The 14,298-nt window shown below is 45.1% G+C and overlaps 1 protein-coding gene across 1 annotated transcript; it reads left to right on the top strand.

Annotated features, from left to right (window-relative positions):
- The first annotated feature begins 9,893 nt into the window (after positions 1 to 9,893).
- RTP2 (receptor transporter protein 2) lies at positions 9,894 to 13,404 on the top strand. The gene is made up of 2 exons (XM_090286144.1): positions 9,894 to 10,090; positions 12,891 to 13,404. The coding sequence occupies exons 1-2, from the start codon at positions 9,927 to 9,929 to the stop codon at positions 13,402 to 13,404; spliced, it is 678 nt and encodes a 225-aa protein (XP_090142270.1). The 5' UTR covers positions 9,894 to 9,926.
- Positions 13,405 to 14,298: the final 894 nt, after the last annotated feature.

Below are 14,298 nucleotides of genomic sequence, written 5' to 3'. Positions count from 1 at the left end.
AGATCTGGCTCTAAAGTCTGAGGCTTTAATTATAATAGTATCCTATCTTTCTAAATAGATTCAGTATAAATATTAAAAAACTCAGAACAGGAAAGGATATTAAAGAAAGAACTGTGGCCTCAGAAAATGTCAAACGATTAGAACCATACAGACCACATTCTCTCAAGACAATGCAATCAAGTTAAAAAGTCAATAATGAAAAGGGAACTGGAGACATTCCATTCGTCTGTAAATTTAAGAAAACTTTAGCTCTTGACAGCTCGTGGGTGAGAGAAGAAGAGGGCACGGTTCATTTCAGCAAGAGAACATAGGGCTGACGGATAGGATGTCGTGCAGAGAAGGTGCGATTGTTTCCAGGCTGTAAACAAAGGCGGCCCCAGACCGAGTCCAGGAGGGCAGGGACCGCGTTCTGGTCATCCCAAGAGCCTCAGAGCCTCATCTGACACACCACACGCACAGGGAGTCAGTAACTGTTTACTGAGGGATTAAAAAGTAGTTCCAGCCGTGGAGACTTCCTCCATTCCCTTGTAGCCGAGTACAACAAAGCGGGAAATAGCCATGGGACACTGAAAACAAAAGTAACCGGAATCAGGGACACAGGTGCGTAGAAACAGTCTAGGGGCTGGATAGCAGTATTGGGGTCAGCGAGAGCACGTTCCCTTTCGTGGTGCCCTCGGACACCCGAGTCCCCGCAGTGCACAGGGCTGCGAAGGTCAGCACTTCTGAAATTTGCAAATAGAAAATTCGACGCTTAGGAAATGACAGTGATTGATCTGGGTGATTGCAAGTTTGAGACAAGAACTGAAGTCTCGAAGTCTCCTGACTGTCCATAGAGAGCTTTATGCCAACAGAGTAGACCCTTGCCGTTGCTAGAGAATATTTCTAGGCTTCTAGGCATCCCCAAGTCAAAAACTGAAATATTTGCAAAGGCTTTCTGACTTACACGAAATCACGTTCAGAAAAGAATCATGAGTTGCTAAAGCATGGCTTCACATCACAAATTAACCACTTTTTCAGCTTTTAATAAAGTTTTCACGTTTTGGTAGTGATTTTCACACAGAGGCAGTACTGTAATGAATTACACAGTAGTAGTGCCTGTGCAGTAGCGGGCCCCAGGGGGGTGTTGCCGCTGAGGTGCTGATTGATGCTGGGCTCAGAAGGGGGAGCTAAGGAGCTAACACAGACGCAACAAGACGCTGTGTCTCCTAAATCATTATATACCAAACTGGAAAAATATTGATAGTAGATAACATTTTACACAATTGTAAAGACCACATCATGATTCATTTTAATCAAATATACTTTATAATCAAGGGAATTCTAAATTTTTACCAATAACTTGGTAAAAAAAAAACAAGTGAAGGTCAGAGAGAGGTAGGGTGAAAAGAATGTGAAACTTTCATTTATTCATTAATATACTTTTGTTTGAAATGTTACAGTGAGTTTGTAAATGCAGTAGTCAGTGAGCCAGACTGCTGAGGTACAAATCCTGGCGCTGTCACCATGTCACCATTGGTAAATTACTTCGCCTTTCTGTGCCTCGGTTTCCTTATAAGTAATGGGGATAATAATTATAGTACTGCCTTCACAGAGTTCTTATGTTCTTAAATGAATCAAGATGTGCAAACTACTTAGGAACACTCTTGATCCAAAGTAAAGGCTCTATCTCTATTAACTTTCATTATAACTGAGGTAAATTAAGATTCTCCTCCCAACAAGTTTTGAAGATGAGGAAATAATCTGCTGTTTCCTTGCCCAGTTCCTGGTGCCACAAGACCTGAATTACAGCTTCTGCTATTTCTTGCATCATCTGAAGTCTCTTGGAGGAATGACCTGGACTCCCAGGTGGAAACTGCAGCTAAGCATGAGTTTGGTGTTGGACTCTGACCAGTTTCCTTCAACAGATCCCCTTGGACATTGAAACCATTCTGGACTAAAACTTAAGGTTTCCTCACTTTCTTGGACTTTGTTTAATGGCCTTGCAGGGAGCGATACAGATTAAGTAACGGTTCTGCCTCTTGTAACTGTGTATCTACTTGATCATCACAGAATTTACTCTCCAGGATAAATTATTTTCAAACTCCCTTTTTCTCTGCCTGTTAGCATAAATCCACATTAAGAGTTGCCTGCCCTCCTAATTCATTTTTTAAAAACCAGCTAGGAGATTTAAGGCACTTTGATATAGATATCCTGTGATGGATGCTCGTGTTCATCGGACAAATGCTAATGCACTAACACAGACTTAGAAGCATCAGTGGATCTATTTTATGCACCTCCTTTGGGGAAAATGGCCCATAAATGCTTTATTGACAATATAACCTCATTAGAAAACATTTAATATTTAAATTCTGAGTATGATTGTTTTCTAGTATACGTATTATAAACTATTTATTTTTCCAATTCTCAGTTGGCAGTGCATAACAGCTCTCTATGGAGATTTTTTTTTTTTTTTAATAAAGGTCCTTTCCATTCCTTCTGAAGAGGGGTCTGGATTTGCAAAAAGCTAGAAGTAATCAGAACCCAGGGCTAGAGTATTTTGGGAACAGCATTGCTAACAAAGCCCCAGTCAATTCATGGGGAGAGGGAGAGAGAGCACACCCTTACAAGGCCCATTATTAATATGCAAATCAGATTGGGTAGTTAAACTTTAAAGCAATTCAGTGATTTCACATTTTCTCTAAGACAAAATCTTAACTCTCTGAAGGATATTTAAAAGTCCTTCATAATCCAGGTTCCACATATCTCTCGGACCTCAGCTGTTATCATTCTTCTCTGATGGAGACGTACTAAATGATAGGGAGTTTCAAGAACGATTTTAGGTGATTTCATCCTCCAAGTCTTTGCTGACAGTTTCCCCTGCTTAGAATACATTCACTTCCTTTTTGTTTAGCTGTCAATGGCTTGTTCTTCAGGGGTTTATTCATGCATCATCCCTTCTGGAAACCTCTTTTGAATATAAGTGGTCCACACATAGTTATCCAAGTACATTGTGTGCTCAGAGGAAAGACTCAGTACTGCTGCAAAGGAGGAAAGATAAATGTCAAAACTAGGATATTAACACAAGATTATCAATAAAAGATGTTGCAGATTTGAGGCTGAGTCGGATGTATCTAAAAAGAAGTGTTTTAAAAAACATGCTTATAATATTGAGGTCCATGGAAGATTGCCTCAAATTTAAAACCAAGAACTCTGGGTGCCACATCTGAAAGATTCTCAGTAATAATGCTATGAGTTTTTTGTCCATTATATACAATAAAAACCAGTTGGGGTTTATCCAGCAAGGATTCTTTAAATAAATGAACATATAAGTGTATGTTGAGTCATTACAGACAAGGATTGTTAAAGACTCTTGGGCATCACTATTGGTATTAGACTGCTTGTATTTTTTAAACATCTTCCCTCACCTTCCAGTAACTGAATACTGTTACTAATTAATAATCAATAATGAAAGCTATTGCCATGTCAGTACTACAAGTAAAAGCCCTGAAAACTTTATAGTACAATAAGTTAAACAATTAAACTGCATCTGGGTACAAATTTGACATATCAGCTTGGGTTTCTCAGACCTTAGCATCTTCTGGACTGTTCTCTTGATCTCCCCCAAAACTTGTTTCTCCTTCTTTCTGTCTCAGAAATGGCCATTCAGGCGCTCACGTCAAATACCTAAGGGTCATTCTGTCTGTCTGTCTGTCTCTCTTTTTCTCTCTCCCCCTGGGCAAAACACATTTTCTCTTATATGAAATAGCATCCAAATCCCTAACGCCCCTCCCCACCCCCCCGCTGCATCCTTATTTGTTACCTGCAGTCTATTTGTAACATGGCACTTGGATGATTGCATCAAAACTTAAGTTACATCATGCTACTCAGCTGTTGTGCACCTTTTTACTGACAAATGACTTAGCAGGGGGATAAGAGAATGAGTCTTATCTCCAATTTAGAATGTGGGTTAATAAATACTTTTGTAAAATGTCCATTACTTAAATATTACTTATTAGAATAATACAGAGAACGTCCATGTTAAAATATAAAACTAATGAAGAGTTGGGGGGAGGGTAAGTAAATATCACCTGCAGGATTTTGAAAACTCTATGTATGTTTACCCCAGAGATTTTAATACATGGTCTTAGGTGGGGGTGTGGGGGTATATAAGACTGCCTCAACCCATTCCAGTCCTGAGAAAAAACAGCCATTGTCACTGATGGGAATATGTTCTCCCACAGGCATTTTGGGGCCAAAGAAGAAGGTGCAGGAAGAGCTGAGTAAAACTGAATCAGTGGCTCAGGATATTTCTTAACTAAGAAAAAAATTCAGGGGAAATGCAAGCTATGTTCTGTCTTCCCTGTTTCTCCACAAATCAAAGATGTATGGAAGGTGCTACTGGGTGAATCTGAAGTCCCCGAGGAGTCTTTTCAAGAGCAGTTAGGAAGGCCTCTCATTCCCAAAATGCCATGCTCATAGATGGCATGGTTCAAGCTTCACCCTTTAGGTGGGAGTGACTTCTGCATCTGGGGGGTGTCCACATGGTCAGAACAGTTCACGACTTCCAAACAGTGTGAGCCATGAAACAACTTCTAGGGAAGATTACCTGTGGTTCTTTCATCAGTTTTCTGCAGCCAGAACAACAAGGCAGACAAGATTCTCTTCTTGCTGGTGTCTAAAGGTTCAGCTTCTACTGCCCATGCTTCAGGCTCCCCAAAGCCTATATTAAAGAAGGCCACATATAAATTCTTTGATGAGAAGAGACAGTCAAGCTCAGAGGGTCTGAAGATGCTTTTAGAAGATGCAGAAGGAATACCCTTCTAGACTTATGATTGTAAGCTTAATTCCAAGTAGCTAAGAGTGTTAGAATGTTACAGAACCCCAGTCTATGCTGTCCTGGAATGGCAGTGGGGTCCGATTGCCCACCGTCAAGAAGCTAGACTCCCAATACAAAAGTTTGGTGAAAGAGGTAAGTAGGTTTATTTAAAAGTTTTACAGATTCAGAACAATGGTGAAGTTCTGCCGTTAAGTCCCACTCCTTTTAAAACACCCAAAACACATAGTACTGCCTCCCCCAGCCAAACCAGGCCACCTTCAGAATATGCCAGTCAGAGGTACCATCTTTCAGAAAAGCAGAAGTCCAAGACTCAGTCTTCCTAGTCACAGTTCAGCATCTCAGGCATCTCCCACTAATCCATGCTTGGTTAGGCAGGTCCCTGCAATTCCAGCCTCATCAGCCATGCCACCGTGTTCTCCAAGCATGTTTCCCAGTGGGTCTCCTCTTTCTTACTTCAGCTCTTAATTTAAAACCACATGGCACCTTCTTTCATACCAGACTTCATGGCAGACAGGGAAAAGAGGTCCTTCAAACCACATAGCCCTTCTTCATGGCTCCCTCTAATTTTAAATGCTGACCTGGAGCACCATACTTCACTGTTATGAAAAGTATCTTAAGCTGTATCATCTACCCTTTACAGGGCCTTTTACCCAGGCTACTGCACAGCTATTATCTAGCTACTAACCTGCCATAGATATGCAAAGTACCTTAAAAGCTGTATTATCTTTTTTCCACATCCCTAAAACCATGGGCTGTGGGGAATTTAGAGATCCCTGCCTCACTCTGTTATAAGAGTTCCCCTTTAATCCCACCTGTAAAGACATATTATATGGTTCTTGTGTTATTGGAATTTACATTTAACACGAATTGTAAAAGACATACACAGTAAGGACTATTTTGACCTAATGGTACTTTACCCTTTTGTCATATTGCTAATACTTTCATATAAAAAAAAAATTAAGCAGCATTTTAAAATGTGTGGTCATCAGAAAGCTTGGTCCTTCTAATTCTATCCTCCAAATACTGGAACCAGATAGAGCAACATCCTTGCTGCCAACTTCAAGGTTGATTTTTTCTGGAACAGTCTTGGTGGTGCATGCTTTTATTTTGTTAATTATTATTTTCACAGATGTGCCCAACTATGCAAGGGAATTTAGTAAAAACCATTTTGCTAGGACTTGAGGGCTGGATCCTCAAGGGTCAAGATTAAAGTCCACAACTTATATATACAGACTCCAGTTTCCCATAGTCTGTGAAGTACATGTATTTTTAGAGAAATAAGGGCAGTAGCCTTGAAATGCAGATTTTCCTAGAGAATCTAGAATAGGTGGTCTCTAGAACACTAAGTCCACAGAGCAGTTCATAAAAGAATGGAATAGAATTCAGGGTTTCTGACTAGTCTGCACCACAGAGCCCACGTAGCACCATTGTTCCAGGAAGGTGCCGTCATTCAGGTGGGTGCTGTAATGAACTTTATTATTGTCAAAATATTTGGCACCCCTTTGCAAAGGGCTCTGCCCACCTTTGGCAAGAGGTATTTCCCTGACCCATTGCAGGGTTGGCTGTGGGACTTGCTTTGGCCAATGGAATGTGAGAAAAAGTGACTAATGTCATTTCAGAATAGAGGCTTGAAGAGCTGGCTTAGCTTTTCCATGCTTCCTTTTTGGTGTGCCATGATCTGTAGGACAGTCCCAAGGGGAGTCATGGTTATTTGCGTGTGTGTGTGAAGCTTCGGCTCATAAGAAATTGGCAGGTTTTCTAGGCATTGCTAAGGAACTTTGGTGGAGTCCCTTGACCTCTAAGACAGAAGTCAGCATAAGCTGCATCTTCTAAAAGCATCTCCAGCCTTTCTGAGTCTGACTGTCTCTTCTCATCAAAGAATTTATGTTCTTCCTCCCTGAACCACTAAATCAATTACTCAACCCTATGTTCTTATTTTCCTTTCATGGAATGCTCCCTGTTTCCACCCCACTCTTTTAGTTTATGTACTTCTCAGAAAGAGTGAAAAGTCTTTACCAAATATTTGCTAGAATAATAAAGCTCTGAAAAAGTGACTGTAGATGTGGCCACCTTTAATATAGACTTTGGGTAGCCTGAAGCATGGACAGTGGAAGCTGGACATTTGAATACCAACAAGAAGAGAATCTTGTCTGCCTTGTTGTTCTGACTGCAGAAAACTGATAGAAGAGCCACAGGTGATCATCCCTGGAAGTCATTTTGTGGCTTGCACTGTTTGGAAGTCGTGAACTGTTCTGACTATGTGAACACCCACCCAGATGCAGAGGTCACCCCCACCCAAAGGGTGGAGCTTGAAGCTTGCTGTCTCTGAGCACAGCATCCTGGGAATGAGAGGTCTTCCTAACTGCTCTTGAAAAGACTCCTTGGGAACTTCAGATTCCCAACATCTTTGATTTGTGGAGAAATAGGGAAGACAGAACATAGCTTGCATTTCCCCTGGATTTTTTTCTTAGTTAAGAAATATCCTGAGCCACTAATTCAGTTTTACGTCATCTCTTCCTCCTCTTTCTTCCTTGGCCCCAAAATGCCTGTGGGAAAACATATTCCCATCAGTGACAATGGCTGTTTTTTCTCAGGACTGGAATGGGTTGAGGAAGTCCTGTATACCCCCACACCCCCACCTAAGACCATATATTAAAATCTCTGGGGTAAGCATACATAGAGTTTTCAAAATCCTGCAGGTGATATCTACTTATCTTCCCCCCATCTCTTCATTAGTTTTATATTTTAGGCTCCACATGGACATTCTCTGTATTATTCTAATAGGTAACATTTAAGTAATGAATATTTTACAAAAGTATTTATTAACCCACATTCCAAACTGGAGACAGGACTAGTTCTCTTATTCCCCTCTCCTTTGTTAAGTTTGTTTGTTCATAGTGTTTTATTTTATAAAGGAATAAAAATTATTTTTTTTAAAAAGTATTATATAATTTAAAATAGGGCAGAAATGTATAACAACACTGCCAGCATGTGATGTGGCTACAGCTTTAAGCATTTACACCTTAGTGAGCTTTTTAACTGTGGCCTCTGGAGCAACGCAGTGGCACTTTCAGAAAATTGAGGTAGTAACTGGGTTTATTAATTGTATCACAGGCAAGGTTTCTTCTTTAGAGAAAGCAAGGCTGTTGTACAGAAAGAAGAAATATATTTGTCTCTGCCTAGGAGGCCCCACTTGAAATTAAACCTGATTCTAGGCCTAAGGAGGGCTGCACTGTTTGGGCAAAACCAAACAGATAACCCCTGACAACTCTCACCCTCTATCTTTTGGGTTTTTTGGTGTTTTATTTTTTCTTTTGTTATTTGTTCTGGGAACAATGCAACTGTATTTCTCAGAGATCTACTCCTCACCTGTGCAGATTATTACCAGATCTTAAGGCCATAAGCTCCTCAACGCTTTCCATTCCTGGGAACTCAAGGGTCCTCCCATCTCCCCTGGGCTGGCAGCTGGCTGCTGAGAGACCCGCAGGAGGTGTGAGCAGGCCAGTCCTGAGGCCTGGGTCCAGCCATTTCCTATTTCTGAACTTCAGTTGTAGCAATTCAATGTCAAGAGTTAGATTAAGAGAACAGAATTCAATAAAGAAATCAGATTTAGAAAAATAAAGATCCTTTCTAGAGCTGTCGGTCAAGGACTCTAAGACAGAGCGTTGTCCCTTCTGAGGTCTTCAGCACAAAGCTAGCGGATAACATTTCCCCATTCCCAGAGGAAATCCAACGGTCTTGTCCCCAGCTTCACCCCGTGCAAAAACTGCTTAGATGTAAGTGCCAAGTCTGCAACTCAACACAGAAAACTGCTCCTGTGGTTCCCAGCAACCCTTCTCATTTCTGTATGATCTTCACTCTATGTGCCTCCATGTGTCTGGGGATCAATTACAGATGGAGGAGGCCTTAGATGCCATGTAGTCCAGCATCGCCTATGCAGGTGAGAGGAAGGAAGCCCATGGAAGGAAGTGGCCAGATGTTAAGGCCACCCAGACATTGGGGCAGACTTGGAATAAACTGCCAGATTACCTAGTTGTTTACCTGCTCAGGATGCCCTGCTCCCTCTTGTGATTGTGCCTTCATTTGGGTTATGCAAATTTGTGGTCAAGTTCGCTCCCAGTCCCTGAAGTCTTTAAATTGGGCCTTGGGGAGTTGTGGGTACCCTATTGCCCGGCCTCTTTCAGCAGTAGCTCAGGTAGCAGGACCCTGCAACACAGAACAAACTTATTCCTCCAGCAACCGACTCACTGTGGCCTGGGACCAGGCACCAAATAGGAGTTTTAACAGTTCTATGATGCTATGAATCTAAAATATTACTTTGCTTTTCACAGCAGGTTGAATTACATTCTATCTCACTAAGTGGTCTCAGATCTCCCCAAGCAAAAGGACCGCATGACTTCTTGCTCAGTTCCTATGAGTTAGGAGCTCAACGGTACTGCAGTAAATGAATAAATGTGATTCATTTCAGAAGGCCTGGCTCTAAATCTTGGATGAGCCACACAGAGCTGTGTAAAATTCAGTTTCCTGATCCAGATGAAGGGGCAACTAATCCCCACCTTGGTTAGCACACGGGTCAAGAAGATAGTGCCTGCACATGGTAAAAGATGGTCCCAGCACATCCGGGGTGTGGGAGCTGCAGGCTCTGCATCTCTTTATCCCTCTTCCTCCTTGGTTCCCTGGGGTGGCATAGTTACCATGGCACATGATGTGGAGAGTACCCGGAAGAGCAGTAGAGTGAAGCAGGGCCTCTGAATTGTCCTTGCTTCCTGGAGGCCCCTGGAGGCCAGGGTGAGTTTGGTCTGGACTGAGCCTCCCACCCTACTTGCTTTATTTAGTGTTAATACCCAGCCCTGCTTCCCAAGCTTAGCTCAGGCCCCTGGAAGTATCCCTGGAAACCTCCTTCCTCCCCAGAGCTGGCTTTTGGCTCCCTGCCCAGCTGCCATGGTAATAGGCTCCAAGGTGACAAAGGAGGTTGCTGGGTCCTATTTCCTCCTGGTCCTGATGATGAGGATTTTCAGACCACAGAGACTGAACTGCTCTGCACCTGCTGGGGCTCCTTCTGTGTTCTCACTCAGGTGGAGCTCAAACTTCCACCCTTGCCTGCAGGGCCATGTCTATGAGTCTGACCACTTGTGAGTGGAAGAAAGTCTTCTATGAGAAGATGGAGGTGGCAAAGCCGGCTGATAGTTGGGAACTTATCATAGACCCCAACCTCAAGCCAAGTGAGCTGGCCCCTGGCTGGAAGCAGTACCTGGAGCAGCATGCCTCTGGCAGGTGAGAGGCCTGGAAAGCAGGGCCCTACAGATAGCCCCTGGAGCACAGCCTCAGGCACCTTCCAGGCAGAGGCAGGGAGATGTGTGGAGCCTCATCCTGCCGTTGGGTCAGGGCAGGGGGCAGAGAAGAAACTGTGAGGTAGGTCAAAGAGGCCTTGGTTCTAATCTCAGCTGTGCCACTGACTCCTGGAGAGACCCCTGGCAAGTTGTGTTTCTCTCTTTGGGGCTCGGTTTTCCACAGTAATTGAAGAGCTGTAATATCCTCAATGCCCCTGCAATCTCTGACATTTTAAATGTTTTCTTATTTTTATAATCTCTTAAAGAGTGGTGGGAACTGAGGAGAGGAGATTACAAGGTCTACTAGGGAAAGCCTTAGCTTAGGAATGGGGAGCCTGTACTCTGATCCTGAGCGTGTTCAGTTAGCTCAGTCCAGTTTGATTTGAATACAAGAACATGTATTGTCCACCTGCTATGTTCTAGAAACTGGTTCTACACTTACACTTTGGTCAAGTCACTTTCCCTGTCTGAGTCTCAGTTTTCACATTTGCAAAATCAGGGAGTTGGCCTTAGATGATCAATCAAGGCCCTCCGGTTCTATTATCTACAGGTCTGTGACAAAAAGACTTAGCTTTGGGTAGGACTTCCCTTAGGTCTATAGGACCCAGCATTGCATACTTTGTAGGAGCTGTGTCTTCCATAGTGTGAGGAGTCCTAAGGCCAAGGAGACTTGTCCATCTGAAGCCCACATGCCTATCTCTCTTCCATACTATGAGGTGAGATTGGGACCACAGAATTCCCTGTCCAAGATGCCTCACACTCATCTCCGGGATTTGTGCAAGCCTCTTTCCTAGGTCCATCGACTCAAAGGCAGACAGTCCATTTAAGCCCCTTGGAGGCCAACATATGGCTGTGTTCTGGGAATATGGACACACAGGCTGGGTGGTCAGATATGCTTGCATGTGAACCCCCTCAGCTGCACTGTGATGCAGAGGGTGAGAACAGGAGGCAGACTGTGGGTGGGGAGTATTCTTGCTCCAAGACCTGTAAATATCAGAGTGAACCTGCCTTTGGGACAAAAGACAGGGAGGCTGAGGTTGGTTGGTTCAATTCAATTCAAATCAATTCAAGAGACATGTATTGGACACCTGTTATGTGTTGGGTCCTGGCTGTATCTGACTAGCTGTGTGCACAGAGAGCTCTCATCCTCTTAGTGCTTCTGTTTCATCTCAGTAAAATGAAAGGCTGATGGTCCTTAAGGTTCCCCACCGCTAGATCTGACATTTTGGGATTTAAGATGTAAGGTCTGGCTCGAGGGAGCAAAAACAACTCTGAATTGGCTTGATATAAGGTGTGGAACGAGGAGGCTGAAAACATGAAGCTTCTGAATTGGCTGATGGGAGGAGTGCAAAGGGCTAGAAACTTGGGCACAATGTGCCAGGAGTTTAGAAGCTGAGCTTTTTTGCCTCAGTGATCAGCTGGCCCTGTTCCTGGCTGGTGACCTGTGTCTCCCACCTGGCCTCAGGCAGGGCTGGAAAACTGCTGCTTTGTCCTTATTCTGTGCATAGGCTCACTCTAAGTCTCTAAGCCTTGGGACACATGTGTCCTGGTTCCCCACTGCTCTGCATGTGGGAAAGGGCCCTTCTGGCTCAGGACCAATCAGGGTGCTTTCCCTGGCAGCCCTGTCTGGGCTGTGCTAGATACCGTTCTGCAAAGGCAGGCTTGGCCTCACCTCCATTTCCCAGCCTGGGCTGTGTGGTGCTTGGTAGAATCTGTTGCTCCTCCAGGACCATCATACAGGGGCCCCAGCATGGGTCTGCCACAAGGGCAAACTAAGCCCAACAGGCCCTTGACTGCCTGTGAAACTTCTGTAACAGGAGTTCATAAAAGATTCATCTCAGGGATAGGAGGAATTTTCCTGGAGGTAAGGAGTGCTCCCCCACTGAGGGTGTGAAAACTCTGGGTAGGGGGCAGATGGAGAGGAGCTCGGCTGGATGAGCACAGGCCACTTCCCTCCATGTTTCCTGAGGCTGGGGCTCTAAGGACCCCAGGTTAGAACACTTGGCAAGTGTTCATGTGTCCATGTATGTGGAGGGGAATGAAGAGCAGGACCCACCTTTCCAGCTTCTGCTGTGGGTTGGCGTGGGTATAAGAATGATTGATTAGTCAAGGGAGTGAACGTGTTCTTTGTGAAGGAGAAGAAACCAAACTCTGTAATCCTCTTCCTGCTTGCTTCTCACCCATCCACTCATCCATTCAGTGGCTTTTGGGGGGGGGGGGTGTCTGTGCTTGGCACAGTTAGAGGAATCTCCTCTTCTCCCTAGAGCAGGCATATGCTAGAGGGAGACGTGCTGGTCATCCCCTTTATCAGAGTCACGGGAAGTATGACCCTCCTTATTGGACACCATCACTCTGCGTTTCACATATGAGAAATAAGGCCCAGATTGAGGGAGTAACCACTGCGCAATATCCAAGTGCATGTCCTGAGCACAGTAGGCTTTGGGGGAGGAGGGCGCTGGGGCCAGCCTATGGCACGCAGGAGGTAGGCTGGAGAGCACAGCTGGAAGCTAGATGGCTCCTGGGCCAGGCTCCTGAGGATGCTGCGCTGCTGCTCCAGGCCCTGAGGGGCCAACCTGGTGGAGGAGGAGCTGGCAGGCTCAAGTGCTAAGGAAGCCAGGGGGCAGTAAACACTCTCCTACCTATAGGCCGGGGCACACAGGGCCCTTTCTTTCTGGACTCCTCCAGGGCAAGCTGCTGCTAGGAGGGAGGCCCATATTCTCCATCCCTCTCCCCCATTCCCGCAGGTTCCACTGCTCCTGGTGCTGGCACACTTGGCAGTCACCCCACGTGGTCATCCTCTTCCACATGTACCTGGACCGCGCACAGCGCATGGGCTCGGTGCGCATGCGCGTCTTCAAGCAGCTGTGCTACGAGTGCGGCACGGCGCGGCTGGACGAGTCCAGCATGCTGGAGGAGAACATCGAGAGCCTGGTGGACAACCTCATCACCAGCCTGCGCGAGCAGTGCTACGATGAGGACGGCGGCCAGTACCGCATCCACGTGGCCAGCCGCCCGGACAGCGGGCCGCACCGCAGCGAGTTCTGCGAGGCCTGCAGGGAGGGCATCGTGCACTGGAAGCCCAGCCAGAAGCTGCTGGAAGAGGAGGTGACCTGCACCTTCTCTGGTGCCTCCAAGCCAAAGGCCCAAGAGGGCTCGGGCTACAACTTCTTCTCCCTCCGCTGGTGCCTCTTCTGGGCCTCTCTCTGTCTGCTCATTGTCTACCTGCACTTCTCCTTACATAGCTCTGCCTTTCTTTAGTGGAACTGGTTGGGGGTGGGAGGAGGGCACCTGTGGGTCAGGGTGGGGAAGACACGGTTCTGGTCCTGATTCTGCTACAGATTCAATATATGGCTCTGGGCAACTCGGTTATCTCTCTGGACTTCAATTTATTACTCTGCAGAGTGAGAGGTTTGCTCTAGTCTAGGTGATACTTAATGGTCCTTTCATTATAATTTACAATGATGAGCCCTGAATGGAGTGGCTCACTGGATTGGGCACATTCCTGCAAAGCAAAAGGTCGCAGTTGGGTTCCGTTCAGGGCATGTGCCTGAGTAATGGCTCTGTTCCCCCAGTCTGGTGCATTAGAGAGCCAACTCACTGATGTTTCTCTTTCATGTAGATGCTTCTCTCCTTTTCTCCCTCCTTTCCTCTCTCTCTCTCTCTAAAATAAATAAACACAATCTTTAAAAAGAAGTAAATAAAACTTCCAGTGATGGGGGGGTGGTGGAAAGAAAGGTTCTAAACCCACAGGAAGGGAATTTCTTTCTCCACCTCCATCTCTACCCCACTTCTTGCTTCATTTCATATCCCATACCCCATTAGGACCCCATCAGGTCCTGTCTTGATCCTGCCTCATTCTCAAGCTCATCTTCAGCTGCTTCTGACCATCCTGCCATGGTTCCCCTGGACACATCAGTGACCCCATCCAGTGCAACTTCAATCAATATTCACTGTGCTTTCTCCCAGCCTAGGGATCTTCCAGGTGATAGTGTGTCTTCAAAACAAAAAAAACAAGCAAACAAAAAACACTTTATTTTTATTGTTTATACTATTACAGATGTCTCCTTTTCTCCCCCTTTGGCCTCCTCCACACTGTTATCTCTGTCTATGAGTCATGCATGTATGTTCTTTGGCTAATCCCTTCCCCTTGTT

The sequence above is a fragment of the Furipterus horrens genome, unplaced genomic scaffold, assembly GCF_987537825.1.
Source record: "Furipterus horrens unplaced genomic scaffold, mFurHor1.1.pri manual_scaffold_1, whole genome shotgun sequence".
NCBI classification, from domain to species: Eukaryota; Metazoa; Chordata; class Mammalia; order Chiroptera; family Furipteridae; genus Furipterus; species Furipterus horrens.
Note: the sequence above shows the minus strand (reverse complement) of the source record. Positions and strands in the feature narration are given on the sequence as shown.

What these genes read in the sequence shown, in the direction of transcription:
- RTP2 (XM_090286144.1), top strand. Translation starts at nt 9,927, where the DNA reads ATGTCTATGAGTCTGACCACTTGTGAGTGGAAGAAAGTCTTCTATGAG. An exon ending in GAGCAGCATGCCTCTGGCAG is followed by an intron (nt 10,091 to 12,890) that starts GTGAGAGGCCTG and finishes CCATTCCCGCAG; the next exon opens with GTTCCACTGCTCCTGGTGCT.